We start from the raw sequence: 12,058 nt of genomic DNA on the forward strand, positions 1-12,058 counted from the left end.
CATTCCAGTTCATCGAGATCATAAAGAAACAAAACTTACAACCTAGCGACCTACTAGTAAGCTTCGATGTCATATCCTCTTCACCCAAGTGCTAATAAAAGAAGCCTTGACAGCCATCCAAAACAAATACAACCCCCCAAGCACATCCTAGATCTAACCAACCACTGCCTATCCAATACTTACTTCACCTACAATGGACAAAAATACAAACAAATAGAAGGAGCACCCATGGGATCACCCCTCTCACCTGTCATCGCAAACCTCTACATGGAACACTTTGAAACACAAGCTCTAGAAAATACGACCACAAACCCAAACTCTGGCTCAGATACGTAGATGACACCTTCATAATCTGGCCACACGGGAAAGAAAAACTGAACAACTTCCTCACATACCTCAACAGCCTACACCCCAAAATACAATTCACCATGGAAACAGAAGCCAACAATCAACTTCCCTTCCTAGATGTCTTGGTATACAAAAAATCCAATGGCTCCCTAGGACACACCATCTACCAGAAGAAAACACATACTAACCGCTATCTACATGCACTCTCACACCACCACCCAGCACAGATCAATTCCGTAGCCAAGACACTCATCTCCAGAACAAAATGCTTAGCCGATGAACAACACCAAAAAACCGAACTACACACTCACCAACGTACTTACAGCCAATGGATTCCAAAGAAAGAAGATTACCCACCTAATCCAAAAAGAAACCCCAACCACAAAATCCAAGACAGAGAACAAGAAAACGGCAAAGCCCTCCTCCCATATATAAAAGGCACTCACAGACAAAATTAGCAAGATCCTCCAAAAACACAACATCAAAACAGCATTCTGCACAAACAGAAAAATATCCACCATCCTAAGAAACCCCAAAGACAAAATCGAATTAGAAAACCAAGGAGTATACGAAATCCCTGCACTGCCTGCCCTACCACATACATTGGACAAACTAACAGAAGAATAAGTGCACGCATTGAAGAACATAAGAACTCAATCAAAAAAGAAGAAACGACCTCTTCCCTGGTCCAACACCTCAAAGCCACAGGACATGAAATTGATTTTAAAAATACCAGAACTATCGCCAAAACCGAACACTTCAACAGCAGAATAATCAGAGAAGCCATAGAGATAGAAAAACGCCCACACAGCATGAACAAACGAGATGACACCTCCCGCCTTCCAGCCATTTGGAAACCCGCCTCATGAACAGACGAGTACCTAACATGAAGAAGGACACCGGACCCACACCCATGAGAGCCACACAAGATGCCACCACCACACTTCCATGTAGAAAACAGACTCCCACCCATTCAGAAAATGAGAAACGACCATGGACCAGAAGCTGCACTGCAGCTGCATCACTACCCACTTCAAACCCCTCTGAGCCATACATGAAGCAAACCGACACCCACTATGAAGATGCAGCAGGACCACGAACTAGAAGCCAAACAGCAAGATCACAACTCTCCAGCTCAAATCCCCCAGCAACTAAGACTAACCTGAGCACAACCAAGCCCCCACCTGAACAGAACACGCTCCAACCAATCAGAACACGGCTAACCCCCAACCAATCAGAACACAGCCAAACCCCCTACCAATGAGAACACCCCCACCCAATCAGAACACAGCCAAGCCCCCACCCAATCAAGTCCCACCCCACTGGCAGTTAAAAGGAGGAAGCAGCTGCAATCTCCATTACTCTGAGAAGCACAGAGCCGGAGACAGAAGCCTGAAGATGATGAATGAGACTTCATCGAAACGTTGCCTAGATACTTCGAATCTTACGCGGGAGAAAACCCGAACAACCAAAGATCCATATATATATATATATATACATACACTCTCTCTCTCTCTCTCTCTCTCTCTCTCTCTCTCTCTGTTCTGCCCTCCTCCTCCTCTCACTCACTCACACTCTCTCTCTCTCCCCCCTTAGGAAAGGCGGGGCATCTGTTCCCATCCAGGCCTTTAATAATCAGGACTTTGCACCGGTGCCAGATTGAGCCCCCATTTTTGCGGAGCCTCCCACCCCCTGGAAAAAAAAACAGGATTCAGAGAGGCGAACCATGAAACCCGGGTGGGGGAGAGTCCCCTCTGGACTGAGGGGAGGGGGGGAACGGGGGATGGGCTCCCGGTCTGAAGCTGCGGCGTCTTCTGCCTTTGCTGCCTCCTCCCAAGGCCCTTCGCTCGGAAAAGACTCCGGAGCGGCTTGAGAGGCAAAGAGCGCATCTCTCCCTCCTCTCCCCACACGCAGCCCTTCAGCAACGGTGGTCTCGCCTTCCTCCCCTCTCCCCCCACCCTCCTAACCAGGCGAGGGAAGGAAGCCGGGAGGGGGGGGGAGTCTCGGGGGAGTGGGGAAGAGAAACCCAGGCGGATCCCTCTCAGAAGAGCCTCCTGCCCAGATTCCCTCCCCGACCCTCCCACGAAGAGACTGTGGTAATATATCCATCATATTCTGCAAGTTCTTGTACAGCTTTGTAAGATCTGGGGGTATCACAAACGCTCCTCATGAGGGCAGTAGTGTCTTTATGATGAGAGTTTGATCCTGTTATGGTCTGCTAAGCTCAGAGACCAGGAATGTGCGTGGGAGTTCACAGTACCTAGCCGAGCCATTTCCATGAGACCTTTGGTGCCTGGATATTCTCACGGGAATTTTATCACCTTCGCCGAGGCCTAGCTAGATAATGCTGCTGAGCTAATGTTGAAGTCATTGTTTTGATTTTGTATTTGCATTTTCTTAATAAATACTGCTACCCGAGTGCTCTCGGGCTGGCAATTGCTCAGACGCCTTCCCTGCGCCTCCCATTTTTCAATTGTCAGTCCACCACAAGTGGTGACCCCGACGTGATAGTTTGGAAGGCTATACGTTTTGGCGTGATAGCTTGAAAGCTATACGTTTCCCGCATCCTATACTCATCGTCGCGGACGCCGACTGGGCCCTCATCTTCTTCGCTGGACGGAGACAGATTCTTTTCGTGAGTATGGGGGGAGATTTCTCGAAAGCTCAGACAAAGCATTTTAGGAAATGAGAGAAATCACTGGGAATAGTTTTAAGTTTGGAGTTCATAGTAGAGGACATGAAGTAGGAAAGAAAGAAATTGAGGACTTATTACAGTATGTTTGGAAACATATTCGTGTTATCCAGAGGGAGGTAGTATTAAAGTAGAGTGCTGGAGAAAGATAGGGAAATTTTTGCACGAGGAGCCTCGTGCCCTTCTTCAATTTTGTTAACCTGGAGGGTGGTTATGGATGCATTAGCTACGCATGAACAACCGCTCCTAGCACCCCCGAAGAAGGTTTGCCGCCTTACAATGCGGCACGTATAGTTACTCGACAGCACCTCCAGATAAATCTAGAGGGCTGTCAGGCACTGAAAATACTTTGTCAGAAGAGAAGAGTTTGCCTTTAAGAGTTCAAGTAGATGCAGTTACTGCAGCTATTCAAGAAGCAACAGATAGAGGGGAATTATCAGGAGATGATTTGGTAGATTTTGGAGTGGAGATTCAACTTAATCCAGTAGAAATTGGTGTGGACGTTGCTTTAAATCAACAGAGAGATGGAATGCCTGAGGAGGGGTTCGTTCTTCTCCCACAGTTAATTTTACAAGCCGTAGGGACTCTCCCTGACGGCGAAGGTGGTGAGAAGACCTTTACTAACATCAAACAAGGAAACAATGAACCCTATGAAAATTTCATTAGCAGATTGAAAGTGGCTATTGAAAGGCAAATTGACAATCAATTTGCCCGGAATGAATTGCTTTTGAAGTTAGCAGTAGAACAGGCAAATGCAGATTGTAAAAAGATCCTGAATCCACTTATTACGTGTGGAAAGCGAGAGATCGCTGATTTGATAAACGCATGTAGAAAGGTGGGGAGTCAGACTTTTAACATGGAGACTTTAGCTCTGGCTCTCCAGGCAGGAAATGCTAAAAAAGAAACTTTTTTCAATTGTGGGAAGCCTGGACATTTTAAAGCGCAATGTCGGGCTCCTGGGGGGGGTCAAAGTCAGCAAAAAAAGAGATTATTGGGACAGGGTGCTCGTCCTAAATCAGTGTGCCCGAAATGTAAGAAAGGATACCATTGGGCAAATCAGTGCAGACTTCATTCTGAGGGAAAAAACTAGGAAGCAGGGATCGGGGCATTCTCCCTACTCTAAAGAGTGAAGTAATGTCCGAAGGGTTGGAGCCACCAGAAAGAGGTAGGGATCAAATATGGTCACCAGCTACAAAAGGTTCAGCAGGAATTGATCTTCCATTAGCTGAGGATTTGGAATTAGGATATCCACATGTAGTTTGTTTAGGGTCAACGGATTTCTATGGACCGTTGCCTCCGGCTTCTGTGGGTCTTCTTCTTCCTAGATCATCAGCTCATAAGCGTAAATTGTTTGTGGTTCCTGGGGTTATTGATTCGGATTATGAGGGTCAGATCAAAATTCAAGTTCATTCACCTGTTCCTCAATCTTTGAAAAAGGGGATTGTTTTGCACAGCTTTTAGTTTTGCCATATCTGTCTTTGGGGAGTCAGATAGAATTCGCCAGGTGGATTTGGATCTACAGATATGTTTAGTGAGTCTAGTGTGTTTTCCATCATGCAAAATGTCAAGGCTGACAGAAACCAAAATTAATTCTTTTGGTTGAAGGCAGACAGTTTATTGGATTGCTGGACACTGGAGCAGATGTTTCGGTGATTAGCGAAAGTGAGTGGCCTAGGGAGGTTCGACAGATCCTACACCGTCTGTTCGAGGAGTCGGAGGACTTCAAGACGCACGGTTAGTAGGAGGATTCTTTCTGCCAAAACAAAGCAGGGAAGTGCTATTGCACATTTCCAACCGATTGTTTTGCGCCTTCACGTTAACTTCAGGGGCAGAGATTTGATGCAACAGTTTGATACAACAGTTGTCATTCATGATGACTGAACACCCACCTGTGGAGTTAATAAAATTACAGTTACTCCAGCAGGAGCCAGTGTGGATAGATCAATGGCCTTTGACTAGTGAGAAATTAGTTCATTTACATGAATTGGTTCAACAACAATTGGAAAAGGGACATATAGTGCCTACCACTAGTCCTTATAATTCTCCAGTCTTTGTAATCAAGAAGAAATCTGGGAAATTCAGATTTCTTCATGATTTGAGAGGATAAATTCAATTTTAAAGCCAATGGGCCCACTGCAGTGTGGGACACCTAATCCTAATTTAATACCTGATGGATGGAATATAAGAGTGTTAGATTTGCAAGATGCTTTCTTTTCCATTCCTCTGCACCCTGAAGATTGTAGATTTGTTTGCTTTTACTATCTTGAGTATAAATCAGGGGCAGCCCGCTAAGCGATATGCATGGACTGTCCTTCCACAGGGAATGTTAAATAGTCCTACCATGTGTCAAATGTTTGTAGATTGGGTTTTGCAACCTTTCCGGAATAAATTCCCGGATTGGAAGGTTTATCATTACATGGATGATATTTTGATAGCTGCTAATATTTCTGATGCTGCAATGGATTCTGCTGTCCTTCTTTTAACTGCTATGCTGAAGGAGAAAGGGCTGATAGTCAGCCCTGAGAAATTGCAAAAGGAATATCCTTTTGCCTATCTAGGTCATAAATTATTCTTGAGTCACATTACACCTCTGAAGTTGGAATTTGTTCTTCCTGATCCTTTAACTTTGGTAGGTCTACAACAATTTTTGGGTCATATAAATTGGATCAGACCGTATTTGGGTTTAACTACTCTTCAATTAAGTCCTTTGTTTCAAGCTTTGGCTAGTGCTAAGCAAGCATCTGACATTATAACCCTGAATAAAGAACAGAAGGGAATTTTGTCATTAATTGAGCAAGCTTTGAGTCGTAGGTGGACAGATAGATGTTTGCCAGATTGTCCATTATCAGTGATTTTAATCTCAGAACGTAGAGTTACTGCATTGATAGTTCAGGTAAAAGAAAAACAGCTTTAAGGATTCTGGAATGGATTCATTTGTCTCATACACCATCGAAATCCATAAATTGTATCACAGAACAGCTTGCTGATATTTTTAATCGTGCTCGTCAGCGCTGCAAGGCTATTGCTGGTATGGAACCAGTAACATGTTATGTTCCTTTGCTTTAGCCACCTGGGAACAAATGATTTGCAATAGTGAGTTTTTACAAGTTTTGGTAGATTCTTGGCCAGGGAAGTTTTCTTGTCATCCTCCAGCTGATCCTAGGTTATCTTTGTATAAATCAGTTAGAATTAATTTAGCAAATCTTTTTGTAAATCAGCCTATATCAGATGCTCCTACAGTCTTTACTGATGGAGGGAAAGTTTTTGGTGCTTGTGTTTGGAAAGATAAATCTGGAATTTGGCATACAAAAGTGACATCAGAGCAGAAGTCTGCCCAACAGGCAGAACTTGCTGCTGTGGTTTTGGCTTTTCAAAATTTTCAAAATCAGGATTTTAATCTAATAGTGGATTCCTTGTATGTATATAATTTGTTACCCTTTGTAGCAGGTTCTTATTTGTCTCCTGGAATATCACCTAATATTCTACGTTTGCTTTTGTTGTTGCAAGGATGTTTGGAGCAGCGTGTGAATGTGTGTTTTGTTGCCCATATCCGTAGCCATAGTAATTTACCTGGAATTTTATCACAAGGCAATGCCAAAGCTGACAGTGCTGTAACTTCAGTTCTCACTGTCCAGCCATGGGACAGCCATAGTTATTTTCATCAAAATGCTAAAGCGTTGGCACATCAATTCAAGCTTACTGCTGCAGAAGCTGCTGCCATAATTCAACAATGTCCAACTTGTTCAAAGCAAGGCACAGCTATTCCTATGGGAGTCAACCCCAGGGGGTTGAAACCCTCAATGATTTGGCAAATGGATGTTACTCAGTATCCATCATTTGCACCTTGGAAGTATATACATGTGACTGTGGATACTTATTCAGGATTTCTAATGGCTACTCCTCAAAGAGGTGAAGCGGTTAAACATGTCATCAATCATTGCATTAAGACATTTTCAGTCGCTGGTACGCCTCAAACTTTAAAAACAGACAATGGTGCGGCTTATCGGAGCACAGTCTTTGATCAGTTTTGCAAACAGTGGTCCGTGGAACATAAATTTGGGATTCCATACAATTCCACAGGACAAGCTATTGTGGAGCGTTATAATGGCACGCTCAAGAACATGTTAGCTAAATTAAATAAAAAGGAGGGAAGCTCCTGGGGCTTCCGCAATTCAAGATCATTTAAATCTTGCTTTGTATACTTTAAATTTTTAAATTTGTCCGTAACCCCTGCTAGCGCTGCCAGCAGGCATTTTTCTTCCCTTCTACAGATGCAGTGAGGCTCGAAAGTGTTGGTGCGATTCCTTCCGGATCCGGCATGGGTTCCCGCTGAGCTGATTACGTGGGGACGTGGTTATGCAGCAGTAGAACATCTTGGTCAAATTCGTTGGGTTCCTGGTCGATGTATCCGGCCTGATCATTCACAAGCGCCCAGGTGCCAGTGAGGAGGTTCCTGATTCTCAGGATGGCGTTCCGTGGTTCCTGATTTCTCTTGATGCCGGCAGTCCAGGCGTGGCGCTGTGAAAGCTGGGAAAAGATGACTGCTTATCTGAGATTATCAACTTGTATGCAGCAGGTTCCTTTGGGGAATCGGACTAAATTAATCTGCAAACAGCAGCATCTTTTGATTTTTCCAGCATATTGGTCCTGGCATAAGGGTCAAGACATTCTTTACCTCGGGACCTGATAAGGATATTATATCTTCAGCCTGTGCTACAACTCTGATTCTGTTTAATGTTTCTGTTTCAGACTATGGACAATATTGGTGTCAATTGGAGTTGCCTAAGTTACTTTACACAACTTCTTTTTCCATTCATCTTATGCCTCCACGGACTCTAATACGGAGGCGGAGAGCTGCTATTATCTCAGAAACTAGAGACCTTGGTGATAATTTATGGAAGGAAAATTCCTACATCAAGGACGTTCGGATTGCAGCAAAGAGTTTAAATGTAACTAATTGTTAGCTTTGTATGCATGTACCCACCTTTTGGAATAGCTATGAACTATAGAGATATTCATATTTTAAATAATTTTACTGTTGCTATGTTTTATGATACTGTTAAGAATATTAAGATGTTAAATGAAGAAGTGTCTGAAATTCGCCAAGTTACTTTACAAAATCGTTATGCTTTAGATATAATGTTAGCTGCTAAAGGAGGAGTTTGTGCTTTAATTCATTCATATTGTTGTGTTTTTATACATAATTATGAGCCTAACATTACAAGAACTGTTCATGATATGGAAGACCGCATAGCTGAACACGAAGCAGGAAAAGATGGCTTCAATAAGTCATTTTGGGCTTTGCTATGGGATTGGCTTCCTGACAGCTCATGGTTAGGTTTATTGCTTCAATTAGTTGTAATAATTGTTATTACACTTATTATGTTATGTTGCTGTATTCAATGTATTCCTAATCTATTTCAAATGTGTGCCTCAGCCTTAAGTGTACGAAACCAAGTTGCGAGGGAACTGTGTATTATGCCACTGAAACACCCCCTATCTTTGAATAAATAAAAAAGGAGGGAATGTGGTAATATATCCATCATATTCTGCAAGTTCTTGTACAGCTTTGTAAGATCTGGGGGTATCACAAACGCTCCTCATGAGGGCAGTAGTGTCTTTATGATGAGAGTTTGATCCTGTTATGGTCTGCAAAGCTCAGAGACCAGGAATGTGCGTGGGAGTTCACAGTACCTAGCCGAGCCATTCCCATGAGACCTTTGGTGCCTGGATATTCTCACGGGAACTTTATCACCTTCGCCGAGGCCTAGCTAGATAATGCTGCTGAGCTAATGTTGAAGTCATTGTTTTGATTTTGTATTTGCATTTTCTTAATAAATACTGCTACCCGAGTGCTCTCGGGGCTGGCAATTGCTCAGACGTCTTCCCTGCGTCTCCCATTTTTCAATTGTCAGTCCACCACAAGAGACCACCCCCAGACCCCCTTTTGGGACTTTGGACCGCTGGGCTTTTCTTTCTCCCAGTGATTGGGGGGAATCATGGGGGTTTTTATTGGGTCTTCGCCCCACCCAAAGGAAAGCCAGCCTGGCTTCCCCTCCAAACTCCCCCCCTCCTCCCTTCCCCCATTCCCACTTCGGGACAGAGGGGATTCGCTGGGAAACACGTGCTGGGGCCACGTCGGAGTGCGCCTTCTGACCCTCCGGCGCTCGGCCCGCCTCCAGGCCGGGCTTGCTGAGGAGGGTGGTGGGGAGCTACCCGCATAGCGCCCCCATCGATGCCCGGCTGCCTGGAAGGGGCGGCGCGTTTCCAAGGTGGCTGGAGGGGCTCAAGAGTGTCCCGCTGCCAGAGCCGCACCAGGCCCCTCTGCCCTCCGGCCCGCTAAGGGGGGGGGGCTTCCCCCGGCCGCCCCCTTCCTTTCCTCGGCCCCACACTATTCCTGGGTGGAAAGGCCTCTCCCCCCCTCCGTGGGATCAGTCTCCTCCCTCCCGGAATCCTTGGCTCCCTTCCCGGCAAAGGGGCCACCGAAGGGCCGGGTTTCACCCCCGGCGCTGTGGGGTTTGCTGACCCACCGCAAAACCCCGGCGCTGTGGGGTTTGCTGACCCACCGCAAATACCGGTAGCAGCTCGGTTTTAGATTCAAGGATTGCTGTTGTGGATCTCAATTGGGGGGGGAGTAAGACCCCTCCCTCCCAGTGTGTCACCCTATTCTGCAAAGCCCCAGAAGGCAGGAGAAAGAAGGCAAGGAAACTGACCAAGGGGAGATTCCCTTCCTGGCCAGGAGAGCCATCAACCAAAGGAACAGTCACCTTCAGAAGTTGTGGGAGCTTTCAAGAGGAACCTGGACTGCCCTGTCAGAAATGGTGCAGAGTCTCCTGCTTTTGGGGGTGGGGTTGGACTAGATGACCTACAGTGTCCCTTCCAGTTCTGATAATCTTAGATTGTCTGAAATGCTTACAGGATAATAGGTATAAATAAAAAACATAGTTATGAATACTTGGATACATAGAAGAAAAAAAGAAAAGAAAAGAAACAATAGGACAGGGATGGTAGGCACGTTGGTGTGCTTATGCACACCCCCTACAGACCTCTTAGGAAAGGGTTGAGGTCAATAATAGACAGTCTAAGATTAAAGTTTTTGGCGTTTGGGGAAGAAACCACAGAGTCAGGTAGAGTATTCCAGACATTGACCACTCTGTTGCTGAAGTTGTATTTCCTGCAATCAAGTTTGGTGTGGTTAACCTTGAGTTTATATCTATTGTTTGCTCTATTGTTGTTATGGTTGAAGCTGAAGTATTCATTGACAGGTGATTGCAATGTATGATTTTATATACTATACTTAGATTGGACTGAAGGCAACGTAATTCTAAGTTTTCTAGGTCTAAATTTCGAGTCTGGTGGCATAAGGTATTCTGCGACGAGGAATGGAGAACTGTTCTTGTGAAATATTTCTGGACTTTCTCAACTGTGTTAATATCAGATACGTAATGTGGGTTCCAGACTGATGAGCTGTATTCAAGTATTGGTCTAGCAAATATTTTGTATGCTCTAGTTATTAGTGTAATATAACCAGAGAAAAAGCTTAAGATTAGGTTAACACTTTTTTGGCTATGTAGCTACAGTGGGCTCTAGCACTTAGATCAGTGGTCCCCAACCTTTTTTGTACCACGGACCGGTACAATTAACGGACCGATCCACGGACTGGTACCGGCATCAGCACGCACGACCAAGGCAAGGCGAGCCGAGCGACCGGCCAGCCAGCCGCCCCCCACTTCTCCCCACCACCTTCAACTCCTCCTTTGTACCTTCTCACGGTCGATGGGCTTTTCGGGCTCTTTCTTAATCTCCTCCTGAGTAACGCGAGACTCCACCACCATCGGGATGGCTCTTCATTCGAAGCCGCCCCCCCCTTCGACGAAACTAAGGCACGAGGATTCCTTCAGCACCCAAACGCCGCTTTCCAACCGACGACCGACAAGCTCACCCGGAAGCACTTTCTCAAGTGCCGTTGAAACAAGATGGAGGCGCCCAAGCAAAATAGGCGGCCCAGTACAAAATGATCCATGGACCAGTACCGGTCAGGGCCCAGTAGTTGGGGACCACTGACTTAGATCATTAGAGATGAGTACTCCAAGATCCTTGACAGAGTTTGGATCATCAGCAAGGACTATTCAGCCTGTATTTTATTTTCTGATATTTTTTTTGCCAATATGTAGGACAGAGCATTTATTTTTTGAGATTTGAAGTTGCCATTTGTTTGACCATTTTGATACATAGTCAAGGTCTTTTTGAAGGGTAACAGGATTGTCTGTGGTGTTGAATAGCTTTACATCATCAGTAAAGAGAATGCAGTTGCTCTTGATATGACCACAGAGGTCATTTATGTAGAGTACGAAAAGAGTTGGTTGGTCCTAGAACACTGCCTTGGGGGACACCGCTGTTGACAGATACAGAATTTGATAGGATGCTCCTAATTTTGACCACCATTTGTTGTCTGTTTGATAGGAATGCTTCTATCCAGTTATGCAGGGGTCCAGAGACACTGTACGGTTTTAGTTTTAGGAGAAGTTTGTCATGTACCACTGAATCAAAGGCTTTACAGAAGTCTATATAGATTGTGTCTATTGCTTCACCCTGATTGAGTTGTGTAGTCCCTGTTTTTGCACTGTAATAGTTACAGATTACATGAGTTTTTTCCTGAAACCAAACAGACAGTAGGTTGTTTGTTTCTAAGTGGAGGATGGATCCTTTCATGGATAGTAAGTGTACTGCTCTGAGTAAAGGTCTTTCCACACTCCATGCATTTATACAGCTTCTCCCCTGTGTGGATCCTTTTGTGTATTTTTAATTCACGGTTATGAGCAAAGGTCTTTCCACACTCCATGCATTTATACAGCTTCTCCCGTGTGTGGATCCTTTCATGGGAAGTAAGTGTACTGCTACGAGCAAAGGTCTTTCCACACTCCATGCATTTATATGGTTTCTGTTAGTGTTTGGGGACAAACCCCCAAACAGAATGTGCAGCAGCAGTCAAGCCAGGCAGCCAAATGAGAGAGGAAG

General features: G+C 44.9%; 1 protein-coding gene across 1 annotated transcript in view; it reads right to left on the minus strand.

The window, feature by feature from the left end:
- LOC113450368 (uncharacterized) overlaps positions 1–12,058 on the minus strand; it is a 51,407-nt gene that overhangs the window by 29,465 nt on the left and 9,884 nt on the right. Inside the window, exon 4 of the mRNA XM_087928470.1 lies at positions 11,768–11,983. Coding sequence (XP_087784596.1) covers positions 11,768–11,983 — 216 coding nt within the window. The remainder of the gene's footprint in view (positions 1–11,767; positions 11,984–12,058) is intronic.

Source organism: Pseudonaja textilis, chromosome 2 (assembly GCF_049901715.1).
Source record: "Pseudonaja textilis isolate UNSWEBS1 chromosome 2, rPseTex1.2, whole genome shotgun sequence".
NCBI lineage: Eukaryota > Metazoa > Chordata > Lepidosauria > Squamata > Elapidae > Pseudonaja > Pseudonaja textilis.